The sequence below is a fragment of the Echeneis naucrates genome, chromosome 6 (assembly GCF_900963305.1).
Source record: "Echeneis naucrates chromosome 6, fEcheNa1.1, whole genome shotgun sequence".
NCBI lineage: Eukaryota > Metazoa > Chordata > Actinopteri > Carangiformes > Echeneidae > Echeneis > Echeneis naucrates.
Window position 1 is genome coordinate 10,813,947 of NC_042516.1, and position 14,507 is coordinate 10,828,453.

At 38.9% G+C, this 14,507-nt stretch overlaps 1 protein-coding gene across 1 annotated transcript; it reads left to right on the top strand.

Annotated features, from left to right (window-relative positions):
- The first annotated feature begins 114 nt into the window (after nucleotides 1-114).
- On the top strand, nucleotides 115-9,474 carry LOC115045122 (secretagogin-like). Its single transcript, XM_029504639.1, has 11 exons — nucleotides 115-273; nucleotides 612-682; nucleotides 2,492-2,584; nucleotides 4,626-4,715; nucleotides 5,331-5,387; nucleotides 5,797-5,874; nucleotides 6,512-6,567; nucleotides 6,898-6,943; nucleotides 7,052-7,111; nucleotides 8,283-8,351; nucleotides 8,930-9,474. The coding sequence occupies exons 1-11, from the start codon at nucleotides 204-206 to the stop codon at nucleotides 9,059-9,061; spliced, it is 822 nt and encodes a 273-aa protein (XP_029360499.1). The 5' UTR covers nucleotides 115-203; the 3' UTR covers nucleotides 9,062-9,474.
- The last annotated feature ends 5,033 nt before the right edge of the window (nucleotides 9,475-14,507 follow it).

Sequence of the window (14,507 nt, forward strand, 5' to 3'; positions counted from 1 at the left end):
ATGCTTCACAGTGTGCCCCCCCCCCCCCCCCCCCCCCCCCCGCCCCTTTCTGTCATACACAGAGAAGGTGTGGTCTTTATAAAGTCAGAACATATGTCAACCACGCAGGCTGGTTAAACAGTGCAGCACCACAGTTTGTCACCTCAGGCTTCAAAGTTTTTATGTGTACATTTTGACCGCTTGCTTTCCTTTTCTTTAGTAAAATGGACAGTTCATTTAATAGCCTGGATGCAGCAGGTTTCCTGGAAATCTGGCAACACTTTGATGCAGATGGTAAGGGCAGTTAAAGAAATTCAAATTTTTTTCATCAATATACCTTAAACAGGTAGCAAAGTATTTGCTTTTATTTCCATGTTGACTGAAAAAGACCATTTTAATATTAGTATTTTCGTTTTTGGTTTTAACATCAATTTTATGTGCTTGGTATCATGTTAAATGTTCCTGTCATATCCATGATGCTGGCTGCTTTTGTGTCTGGAAACACTGAAGCGGCGCAAGAAGAGAATAATCAAATAGTTTAGTCTTTTAATTGGGAGTGTTCACCCAGTATTTTAATTTTGCAAAATTGCTTCCTCTGATTCATCTTTCATTTTTTTTTTTTTTTTTTACAGATAATGGCTACATTGAGGGCAAAGAGCTTGATGACTTTTTCCATCACATGATGAAGCGATTGGGACCACAGGTATATCAGCTTTGTATGGATTTGTATGGTGTTAGGGTTAACATGACAAGTTGAATACACAAAACCACTGTATGCAGTTTCCAACAGATAACGGTAAATGTGGTAAATGCATTTTTTAATTGTCTAATTAAAGGTCAAGGTCACTATACATGGGTTCGTACATTTGGGGCAGTGAGTTGAAAAGTTTGTGGGAAACAATTTGTCAATATTAAAGTTTAAATCAGCTTTTAGGCCTTTGAGCGCAGAGTTTGCAGCTCTCATGGTTTCTGCTGTGTGGGCAGCTGATTTCAACGCAGTTATCTGGATGGGTGGGGTTACAGTAAGGATGTTAAGCCCAATACAATTAAAGCACTCTGGTCTCTGTCAAAGGAAAAACACTTGAGAATTTGACCCGGACGAGGAGGGCAATGAGGTATTTCTGTGTGTTCTTGTGTGAACATGTGCTAATGATGGAGAACATGTTTGTGTGTGTGTGGCCACCCCTGGATACTAATGGGGTGGCACTCCGACAAACAGACCACTAACCACATGTCACTTTGTCTCTCTCATGTTTGCTCTTCCATTAATGCCCCCAGGATAAATGCAGTTTAGTATGTCTTTCTGATGCTACAACAACACTGCAGAGCCACTCTGTTATTTCCTGTTGAGCTGGAGAAGCACCGGTTCATAAGAGATACGGCATGTCTGTCTTTCTGTGGTTTTAGTTTCTGCAGTGCAATGTGTAATGCAGTTAAATGACTGTCTGGTGATAAACTGAGTTTAATGTATCAGTAAAAGCTAGAGAATACATTTGTTCCTTATGCACTTGAAAAGCAAACCACTTTTCTGGCAGCATTTCAGTTCAGTGGAGTATGCACTGCTGCGTAGCAACAGCTTATTGTAAGGTCCAACCACATCTGGATTACACATAGCTGAAGCTGAATAACTGTCCGACTGTAATGAATGTCCTGGTACCTTGTAGTCTGCAGGCTGTGTGCTCTGTATCTTATAAAACAATGCTTCAGACAGGAGCATCACAGGTCAACAGGTTTCTACAGTTACATTGAGGCTTTTGAAACAAGACAGGAGACAATAGTTTGTATTAGAATGTGCATGGAAATAACTTGAACAGATAAATACATTCTTACCTTCAGCGGTTTCACACTTTTGTTTCATCTCCAGTGAAGAAAAATGTGACTTAACCTGAAAAGTATATATTTTTTTTACTTCTTTGCTTCTATACCTTCGGTTTATCTGAGGTGGTACTCTGCTTAAACATTCTTTCATTCCATAACTCACCAGGAAAAAAGTTAGACAACAGCTTGGATAGACACTTAAAATATTTCAGTGAAGCTTGCTGCAGTCAAGGTTAGCAAATTCATCATTTCTAATATGCTGCATGCATAAAAATAATAACAGGGTCATGACACTCCAGTCTTCTTTTCCTAGACAGGAAACCTTTGGTTACCGACAAATGAGTAGTCCAAGCACAAGAAGAATCACCTACAAATGGCTTCAGGAACACTTCAGAGAAAAAAAAAAAAATGAAAGGAAAAGGAAATGAAAGGTATAGGTCAAAGAAACATCCATGGTGACAACGGCCAGAATAACTGTGACTCAGCTGCTGAAGTGTCTGTCACTTAATGTCAGGATTTCAACAGTTTTACAATATGTTATCATGTGCTTGATTTAACAGAATCAGTGTGACACAACAGTTTGCCTATAATTACATTCGTCTATGTATCAATATATCTGTGTCTAGCAGATTTCTAATGTTGGCTATGAGGCAAGAGTATTAATGCTGCATTTTAACCAACTGTGACTCTACAGGAAAAAGTGACTGAGCAGCGAGTTCAGAGGCTGAAGCAGAGGTTTATGTCGGTGTACGACGTTACTGCTGACGGGAAACTACAAATTCAGGAGGTACAGCACTAATTGTTTGTTAAAAATAAAATATTACAGCCCTCACAACACCTTCCCTTTCTGTTCATCTGACGCTTTAATGACAGAAAACCTTTTATCCTGTTAAATTTTTGGTCCTGTCTCTCTCACTCAGACTCCACTACTTACCTCCCTCTCTTTATCTGCCACTCCTCCCTCTGCTTCCGCATCATCTTTTATTTATCTCATGAATCTGTGACAATGACAATCTTGTACCATATTCAAGAAGAGCAGAAACTCATTTCCTGAACTGCAGAGGGTCACATTAAGCCATTCTCCTGAAGTGAAGACACAGAAAGGAGGAGAAATCATTTGATTGAATTTGAATAAAAATCTAAATATCACAGCAACTCTTCCAAAAGAGAAAGAGCGTAACCATCTTTTGTTGAGACAGCTCTAATACAAACTGCTGCGTATTGATAAAAGTTTATTTCCAAATGAGGCTTTTACCGAGTCAACTAATTAACTAACAAATCTGACTGACAACTTAACAGGCTGCGGCCTTTTCCCAAAAACTGAAAACCTAATTCTGATGACATTGCTTTGTGAGTCTGTACTCACCATAATCGTTGCAGCTCCTGGCACGGCAGCAAAATTAAGCACATATTTTTCATTTTGAAAGAAGGAAGACAAGCTTTTCCTATTCCAATCCCTTAATGCATTGCACCTTAAAAGGGTTGGCTGTCACCCATACAGCTGTACAAAATCAATACACATATGCAACGAGTGGCCTGTTGAAGACATTGACTTACTGTGGCTGATGCAGTGATAGTGCGGTAACACTCTTCGTAGCTTAGTTTAAAGCTACAGGGATGCACTTGCACACGCTTTCTCTTCCAGTCAAAATTATGTTAACTCAACACAGTAGGAGGACAGAACAAGCAATGTTTGTCCAATCGATCAACGTCTGTTTTTCTTTCAACTTTCCTTTAACTGCAAACTTACAATTTGACGTAAAGTCACATGAGGCTGGGGACTGCCAGGTGTCCTACATTTAGCTGTCCAACCTGATCTGATGAGTGTAGCCAGGGAGACATGAAAGACAGGGAGACATCATTCATATTTTCTCATACACTGTTGCTTCAGCCCTAAAGAACTAAAGGGAAGTTAGCAACGTGAAGCCCTCAGTATCCTGTGAGATAGCTATATAAAGACCATTTATCATAAAACAGATCTGACACAGTGTCTGCTTATTATCAGGCAACAAATGTGACGATGTCAAAGTAGGAACCCGCTCACTGTGTTACTTAATAGCCAAGATCAGAGGTGGGAAAGCTCGTCACAGCAAAGCAGTCTAGAATCTGACAGGTACTCAAGGACACTTGAGGGGGCAGATGCTTGATTAAATTAGGGCATTGTGGGTAAAGGCTACTTTGTGCATACTGTTAGAGCTCTCTGCTGTTATTCTCATTTTGGTGTTTTGCAATAACAAATGGAGCATTTTGCAGATATGTGACTGTAAAAGGGTGATAGAAATGCACACTGTGCAACAATATTTTCTCAAAAATATCACTCTATTTTATATCAGTGCTTTGACTGACATCTGGCATTATCACAGCTTGCGTCAGATTCTCCACCAGTGTTTTATCCCTGACTGACAGGCTGATCTGCAGTTTGCAGCACTGTTGGTGCATTGCATATGTTCTGTAAGCTTCACTTCAGCTTTGTGAAAGGGCTGCAGTGCCATTTTAATTAGAATGATGATATTGGCCGGTTTAATCTACTAATGGGGGGCTGATATTGTTAAAGTAGGTGGGACGAGAAGAGGGCAGTGTGACCTGGAAAGCAGCCAGGAGGAGCATTTGTCTTACTCCAAATGGCAGTAAGACATAAATCCTTTGTAGTGTCCAACCATGCAGATAGTTTCAGCTTTGAATAGGTCTTCAGATAAAATCAGGTCTGTGGCCATCTACATATTTTTTTGTTCTTCAGGCTTTTACGCTGCTATTCTTTACAAGAATAACGTACCTACAGGAAGCCTCACAGATATGGCCTGACCTCTGCTCTCCATCCTCTTTTCCAGCTGGCCAATATGATCCTCCCTGAAGATGAGAACTTCCTGTTAGTGTTCCGCAGAGAAGCTCCTCTGGACAACAGTGTAGATTTCATGAAGGTACGATCGCAGATGAGCATGGAAGGTACAACTAACAGGACTAATTATGCAACTACGTTAAAACCACCAAAACTAGAGGCTTCCTGGTTGGAGAGTGCTTTGACATAGACCATGTTTTGCAATCTTCACGTGTTAACTGAAAGACTGTCCCTCTCTGTCATCACCTGGTAAATAATGAAATAATGTCTTACTCCTTGGTGTGTTTGTATTGTACAATTTACTGTAAAACGTTTGTTGTCTATTCATGACAAGTGTATAGTGTCACAAGCGTGCCAAAATGTAACCCTAACCCTAACCCTAACCAGAATTAGGTCAGCAAAGCAGTAGACAAGATGCCCGTACGAAGTAACTTTCAAGTTTCAAGTTCGTGTAAATGAAAGAGGAAGTCAAAAACCTCAAAACAATACCAAACAACAATACATAAAACAGATCCTCATCTTGACACTTTAAATGCCATCTGTGTCTCATTTGATTTGATATTATTTAATTTGATACACAAAAACATAGCTTGAGTGGTCATCATAATTGCACTGCTTCATCTTTAGTCAGCTGTACTCCGAGGATATCTCGCAGCATGTGCTCATTTGTCGATGTGCCCTCTCTTGCCCGCTGCAGATATGGAGAAAGTATGATGTGGACTGCAGCGGCTACATATCAGCTCAGGAACTCAAGGTGAGGCTGTCAACATGGACAAAAAGCACACCTCTTCACATATTTTTTATTCAAAGAACAGCCGGAATAAATGGCTCTGATGGAGAACGACCGCAGCCTTTGGCCGCTGAGAAGTTTTTCCTTTTCCAGATTCTGACAGCAGCTTTTTCTTTAACATAAACTGCTCTGCTTTTGATCCTGAGCCAACTATTTAATAAAAAAACGACTAACCTTCTCATGAACAAAATAAATAGTGATGAATGGGAGCCATTATAATGATTTTGAACTTTAACAGAAATGTTATTACATCATTAAAATTTATTTTGGACCCAGTTTTTTTTTAACTATATAATCTGGACAAATTAAGTAGCATTTCTGATGTAAAATGTATTTCCCATTAGATTTGACTGAATAAACTGCTGTTTCTCAGGCTTTCCTGAAAGACCTGTTCCTGCAGCACCACAAGGAAGTCTCACCCGACAAGCTGGAGGAGTACACTGACGCCATGGTAGTAACACAACTCACTCACATGTTCTGTCATCCTGAAACTGTTCCATACTCTGAGCTTGCTTCCCTCGCTTGTATGGAAAATTAGTCTTGGTTCTAACCCTAACCCTAACCCTTGGGACACAAATGCAGGTTGGTATATAAGATAATCTACCACTTTGATTCAAAACACATCCAGCTCTTTATCTCAGATGTGCTCAGTTGGTTGTCATGGTGATCCAATTTTGTGCTCATGTACAAATAAGTCCGCTCCAGTTTTCCAGTCTTAATTGAGAGTGCCGCACAACTCCTTAGACATCATCTTTGCCGTGGAGAGATCCGCTATAAACTATTCTGCCAAACAATGGCCAAAAGAGGCCATTTTTCTTTACAAGAAAACCAACGACGATTTTAAAAGGCTTCTCACCTGTGATATCTTCAATTCCAGAGAATTTGTGTGTCTGCAGCCGTCAAAAGACAGGATGGCACACAAAGTGTATCTAATCTAACTGTAGCTTCAGACAGCAGTGTCCTACTATTGAATAGATTTCAATTTAGAGGATACTGATCCATGCTTAAAGGCAGATCAAATGGGGGGTTGGCTGTGCTGATAGGCAGCCATTTTGATTCATTTTATATACATTCTCCTTTTGTTGCAGATGAAAATCTTTGACAAAAACAAGGATGGCCGTTTGGATTTGAACGACCTTGCCAGGTAATTTTATAAGAGCAAAATGAATGACTATTTTTAGAAGGCCCTCCAATATTAAAATGAAATGTTGCCAGGAACTGATCCGATGTTTGGACATATGCTAAAACAAACATTTGATCAGAAAACAAGACGACAAAAATGATCTTACACTGGTTGGTCAGTTTCTTTAGAGTAACCTGACATGCTGACATACTGAATTTTCTAGAAATGTACATGAGAACATGGCTGAACAGTCACCACTCCAGTCACTGAAATATTAGTAGATCTCTAACAATAGACATGAAGTGAGAATTCAAATACTCCTTGTAAAATTTGTTTGTCCTTCTCAATTAGGATTTTGGCTTTAGAGGAGAACTTCCTGCTCCAGTTCCAGATGGATGTAAGTGCATTTTTTATCTTGCTCTTTTGCTTTCAAATGAGAATTTAAAGTGAAATTACGCGATAGGATTGATAATCTAGTTAAAAACCTCCCCCTTCTGTTTCCAAGGCCTGCAGTAAAGAGGAGAGGAAGAGAGATTTTGAGAAGATCTTTGACCATTATGATGTTGTAAGTACAATAACACAATGAAACACAGATGAGGACTGCAATTTCATAATTTCATCATATTTAATGATTACTGTTGTTCCCCTTCCTGCATGAAGGCGATGGTAGTCTATTTCTTAGGTTTTAAGAACACTGTCTTAAATATGAGTATTCGGTTCTATTTTTCTGAGTAGGTTGCACTTGCACAGTTATAAGTATATACTGTATGAGTGCTATTGCATGTGTTGTACCAGATTGTGAAAGAGTCTTCAATTTCTTTATTATCCTCTTCCATGTTAAACACAGTACACCCTCACTTCTTTTTACTATATTAAAGATGACTCACTGCGAACTAAAAATTTCCAAATTCAGTAAAACTTTCAAATTTGCATTACGGGTGACAAAAGGACTAGCAATGGTGACCATGAATCCAATTAGCGCAGTTACCTTAATGCAACATGATAGTGTAAAACACTAATTATGTTGTCAAGTCACATTCAGGGATGATGATCACTCAGTGCGGTGGCCTTATTCTGTGCAATGTTATGTATGCCTTCGTCTTCAATGTCAAATATGCATGTATGAGATAAACGGTTAGAGTTAACCCTCCACCTTTCATTATGAGAGCAGAACCCTGTGGTTACCGTTGTGGTTATCCTCAGTATTTCAGGACCGTGATTACAGATGAATCACGCAGATAGTTTGTCAGGTCAAAGCCACCCTGGCTAATTGTGGCAATACCTTCTGCTTAGTCACACTGTCGCATAAAAATATGTAAAAAGATTGAAAGATAGTCCAATATAGAAAATTGCTTTCTCTCATATTCTCATGGGGAAATGTATAATCAAATGGAATTTTTCAAATAAATGTAAAATACTGACAGACAGCCTGTCAGGAGTTTGTAGGAAATGAGTGTGTGTATCAACTGCACACTCGACACTGATTGTCTTAATGTGCATATTTCAGTTTGTCACTTTTCTAGAGAGACCACACTACATACTAAAAGCATGCTTAGAATCAGTACAAAGGATGGATTTGGAAAATAGGTATGGCAGTACAGCCATGAGAGGAAAACTATGGAATCGCTGGCGAAGTAAATGCCATGGATGTAAATGAACTAAAACAGATTTGTTCCTTATTATTTTCTTTTTCTCTTTCCATCCACTTTTCTGTCTCTTTCGCCCCCTTTTTTCAGAATAAGACAGGAGCACTGGAGGGTCCTGAGGTCGACGGCTTTGTCAAAGACATGATGGGGCTTGTCAGGGTAAGAGTCTGTACCAGCTGTATAATCATATTGCTGTTTTTTGTTTGTTTGTTGAGGGTTTATTTTATTTTATTTTACCTGAAATGTTGTTTTGCACAAACAGTTTGTTTCTATTAATCTGCCGCTCACCTGTTCTCAACAAGGGCAAGGAAACTTTTTGACTCCTGATCTCAGTTTGACTGCGTGCGCTTAAATTAATGTTCTTCCGCTATGCATCAGTAAGCAAGACACCAAATGGGCACAGTCACGGAAATGACTAAATGACTTTCCATTCAGTGCAGTGCAAGATAATATCACTTCACTTACATACCACTGAACTTTGGACCTTGCCCCAATGCAACAATGAGGCCTTAAATTTTGATTCCTTTTTTTTTTCTTTTAGTCATATTTGATATTCTTTTCATTTAAAAAAGTGTAAGTGTCATCACTGATGAAGAGGTGATTGAGGTTAATCGTTGTTGACCCTAATATTAGGAATGTTACCATCACAGATGTAAACAACTTAATTAAAATCTAAAAAGCATGTATGCTAAGACCACATTCACAAAGCCTTCTCTTGCCTCCTCTCTCCTCTCCAGCCCAATATGACTGGTCCTGAGCTGGACAAGCTGCGAGTTATCCTACTGCGTCACTGTGACGTCAACAAAGATGGAAAGATCCAGAAAAATGAACTATCATTGTGTCTGGGAGTCAAGCCAAACCTTCGTTAAAGATCTGTGTTACCACACGCTGTATTTGCAGCATAGTCAATAATGGTAGAATGCTGTTTTGATCCAGATCCCTTTAAGGCTGTTCAAGCTCAGTATTCATAAATGGTTATTTAATCCTGAATACAATAGAAGCCAATGGATACTACAGGTTGTGCATGAAAAAATGAGCCGTGAATTTGTTTTTCTGTTGTTGTTTTTTTTGACTTAAATGGATGTCTGGTGCAGTCAGATCAGTAAATCAGTTTGTGTGTCAGTGTTTGAATCTACACAACTTTTGGATTCTTGGTTTTACTCTTGCTCTGGACTGGACTACATTGGCAGTTACTGACATTTGGTGACATGCATGCTTCCTGCCAGGAACAGGATATTGTTGTTTGTCCATTAATGATCATAAATACAACAATAAAAGCTAATGGGTGTGTATGTAGTTTTTATACTTTAAAGCAATTAAACAGGACTCCCATACACATATAATTCAAAACTACATTAGAATGGCTAGCCTGAGTTTAAGCGCTCATTCCAATCTGATGATATTACAGACATGTATTTTATAAGCTCCAGGAGCCAGTGTTGTGTCATTTGAAAGTATTTAACATAATCGGAGATGGTGATGTGATCCACATGTTCTGTACGGTGGTGAGATGTTTCATTAAATTCTATTTACTGTATCATCCATAACAGCAGAGCAGAATTTAAAGGTAATGCAAACTCAAATCCTGAATTCAGTCATTTTCATCACACTGGAAATGCTGTCTGGTCACTTCAATATTTCACAATGATCCCTTTCAAACATAAATGCAGAAAGAATTTCTGATGATTGACCAGGAATACAAAATAACACAATCTAATGGATAATCATCATTATAGATGCATCAAAAAGAAATCTTGTCATGAATAATCATAATCCTGTAAACTAGAGTGTGTTTGCAAATGTAGATCTTAACTTAGGTTTTAACATTTGAACTGAACAGTTCCATATCCACTGAGAACACAGATCAGTGCGACCCTGCTCAAATATAAGACACAACAGGCTGACGGGGCCTGTTGCGTTTGTTTGTCAGGTAGGAGACAGAATGCAAACCAATGTGGTTAAATAGATGGAAACCTCTCTGACCACTAAAAAGGAGCTAATGGTGTGTACATAAAATCTTTCTTCTGCCTCATTGACCTTCGTCTCTTTCCAAAGATATGGTCAGTGGTTCAATACGGCTTCTTTCTCTGGTTTTATTGGCATCCAATAAAGAGATATACGCAGCCTTGAACATTAAAGGCAGTTTTTGATAATATGCTTATAGATATTGTCAGCGGATACATTTGCGAGTCTTTCTGCATGTGTGTACTGTGTTGTGCGGCTGAGAGCTTATGATCGTGTTGTGTGGACAGAGCAGCTGTCACACAGCTGCTGCAAAACAAACACTTTTCCCATTTGTGCTGAAAGCGTCGCTCCTCGCTGTGCCACAGGCCTCAATAACACCAGATGTTCGGCAGTCATGGTGGCAGCAGCCACAGGTAGATTTCAGGGAAATATGATATACTTTTTTATATTATCAAGTTAAAAGTACGTGATGAGGTGCTGTCTCTGATCCCATCAGGGCAAAAAGTGTTCATGTCATTACTGCTTTATGATTCTGTTACTCCTCCTGATGAATGAAGCTCTATTATAAATGGATAACAACTTCATCTGTACAATGTTACTTTTATTTCTTTGTGTCCACAGTTTCCAAGCATCTTGATTGTCAGCCAAAAAATAAGCTGTCTAAAGCCACAAAAAAGGAAGTCTGGTGTTAAAAACAAGCATCAGTGAAGCTGATTATAATGTACACACAGCGGACTATATACTATGTAGTTAATAAAAATTTCAGCCACATGTACACAAACCCATTCAAATAAATTTTTGCCTGACATCCATTTGTGGCTGTGAAGCAGCGCTGAACCAGCATTACTCATGTCTGCCAAACAGGTTATCAAGCAGTTAGATAAAACTGAACCCTAACTAAGGACCCACTTGGATGCATTTATTTAGTGCTGCCACATCAACATTAAGTGCTTCTCCCTTCCAGCTCAGAAATCACTTCTGTTGCAGGTGAAGCCAAAAATATAACACAGATGATGCAAAACTACAAAAAATGTAAAAGGCAAAGCTGTGAAAGAGACAACTGGTCAGTTATCATGTTCAGATTTATTATATTATTTCATCAGTTGAACACTGACATGAGAGCAAAATACCAACAACTGGAAGAACTGGATTTAATATTTTCAACACCTTTCCCCCAACAGACCATTAGTTCATTGAGGTAATATTTATCTGAACTGCTTATCTTGTTTTAATGTGTTGCTGGAGACAGTTTAATATTAATGGCACACATGTTTGAACCAATACGTTTGCATGTGTGTGCGGCCGTGTGTGTGTGTGTGTGAGAGAGAGGAGATGGCCTGTGTACTTCACTGAGCAGATGGAAACCTCTCCCCTCCAGACAGAGCATCATTTGTTGCACAATGCTTCTCTCTAGTGGCCAGGCTGACATGTTGTAGTGTTTGAATTTAGCATTTTAAACATATTTTTAAGTACAATGAGAATAATTGATCCAAAAAAAAAAAAACAACTTCCTTCTTCTGGTAAAAATTCTGTGGGTACCTTAAATTCACATCTCAAGTAAAGAGTGCCCTTCTTTCGTTCAAACCTGCAAATAAAGTATTGCTGCACCTTAAAACTAGCATTAGACAGACGTCCTCAGAGGATCCACATTTCATAGGACAGTGCCTCCTCTCTGTCATTATTGTCTGTAGACGTATCCTTCACTCACAGCTACATACGGGGATCATTTTTGTGCCTGTCTGTAAGTGCTGAGCACAGACAGTATGGCTGATAGTCCAACATCTAACATTTAATTTGGCATGTTAGTTAATGAAGTTAACAGCTAGCAGCCAGTAAGAAAGAACAGCTGGCTTGCTGCATGACGATGGTGGGTGATTTGCCAAGAACAATGTGTAGGTAAACATATGAAGGCCATGGCACCAGGCTCTTCACTGCGACAGACCACTGACCCCATTTTCTTTTTTTATGGTCTTTTCTTTCTGTCTCCTCCTTTTCTTCTCTGCCTCCACAGTTTGCTGACAAAGTAAATAACAAATACGAATGGTGCTGTAAATTGTCCCTCTTTAAAGTCTCCCTCTGTCCTTCTTTAAGGTTGCGTTTCTGTTCCTCTCCTAGGTGAAACCTGACGTTCCCACTCCCATTCCTAAAATGCCAGCGCTAAATGCAGCTCAGCGTACCTATAAGATGAACTGTAAACATAATCCACAATATATGGATCTGCCAGGTCACCGGTTGCCATGGTTTCACCAGAATTCCTCAATGACAAAGGTCAGTCAGTCAGAGACATGAGACAGACGTGCTGAGTGGGGGCATAGAAACCAGCTTTAACTTGAATATTCTGTGACTTCAAAAGACCTGTTTAAAAGTATTTTTAATGAATTTGGCTGGAAACAAAACCAAATTTAAACCTGATCATTTCTCAGTTTTCAGAGCAAAATCCTGTGTGAAAACAGAACATTCTTTCTATTAAAGGAGAGATGGGAAGAGTGAAGTCTAAGAAATCGTGTGTTGTCTAGTATATTCACTGTTTCTTCTTTTTTAAACTCTATTGCAAGAGTCTTAAAGTGTGTGAACATTGCATGTTTTGAAACTGGAACAACATGTAAAAAGATTGTGTTCAGAAAATGCTGCTGGGTAAATATTGCAAAAATGTGTGTTCGTTTTTTGTGTGTGATGCAAGTCTCCTCACTTCACCTCATATTCTTTAAGTGGACTGTTTTATGTAGTTGACAAATACTGTACATTTACATCCATTATCCAAAACAAACCCAGTAACAGCAGTGGAGAATGTGAAAACTATTTTGGTGATGAAAAGCTATATTTGTGTTCTGAAAGTTGAAATTTGTTATTATGACAACTGGATAATGAATTCAAATAAACATTTCAAATTAGTTTGAAAGTGAGAAATGAGCAACAACCATAAAATATGACAAACACACTGAAAATGATTTTGCAACATTTGACATGAACATAAATTTGGATAATTTGTTTTCATATGAAATTCCAGCAAGTGGCAGCCATGTGTTCAGGTCTTCAACTAATAAGAAGTAAAAATAAACATCATTGTGGGGCAGACACATTTGGTATGTGGCTACAAACTGAACACACAACGGGGAGTCCAGTCAGAGAAGGAAAGAGCAACTGAAGGCGATATATAGCACATTATAATTCTTTTGTTAGTGTGTGGCCGACAGAAATGTGAAGAATACCTCCCTGTATTTGACCTGGATGATGGCTTGGAATTTAGATAATGTTTCCACCAAGAATAACACACAATGACATGAATTAACTAAGTGGAGGGAGTAGACGCAGCTGATGATAGAGTTGTGATACTGACTTTGTTGTCTCACGCGCACACACACACACACACACAATGGAGCTTAGTCCATTATCTCCTCCTGCTGCTTTTTGGTGGAAAAACATTGATATTCTGACTGATTCTAAATAACCTTATATGTTATTTCTCATCACTTCTCATCCAACACACTAATATACCATATAACATATATACTTACATTACCCTATAATGTCAGGGTAATAGAAATCTGGGTCTAAAATGATTTTTATATTTTTATAATTTGTTCATTAATGTAATGGACACATTTTTCAGATAGAGGCCCAATAGGTTTATTAATGAATGTGAATAATAACTATGTTGACTATTTATTTATTTATTTATTTTTTTGTTTTGCTGAAAATTTCCTCTAAGAGAGGCATTCTGAAAAATATAGCTCAATGAACTACTGCAACAAGAATAAAATCCCAACAATTTAAGTAACGAAGTAACAATGCAGTCCAGTAGTTGTCTGTTTCAAATGCAAGACAAAATGTTGTACAGCAGCATCAAGAGCTAAAGCGTTGCATTAGCACTTCTCGATTTATTTCCATTTTCTGCCTCCTCTTCCACAGGTCTGTGTCTGCTCGAACAGAACGTAAAGCCTACGATAGCCTGCTGTAACACATGCAGAAATATTACATATTTCATTGGTGCACGCACGAGATTGCATTCATCCATTACCACCCACCATAAGACACATCTGTCCCAGTGGCTCAGCTCACATCCATAGGCACACAGCAAATAAACTGTGTGAGAGATTTGCGGTGGCCCCCCAGGCTGTGAAACTCACTGCCCGACTGCCACTTGGCAAGCCAACCAAAACTGTGAAGAGCTCTCAACTTTATATTTGAAGCTGAGAAGGAAATAATGTAAACTGACAGCGTTTCTTGTGGGAGGGTGCAGGAAAAGAGGCAGGGAGAAAGAAAGGTAAAGACCTGAGTTTACAGAGCAAAGTGAGTGACACAGCCAGTAAATAGCAGAGAACTCTGGCAGTTACACACAAACAGCTGCAG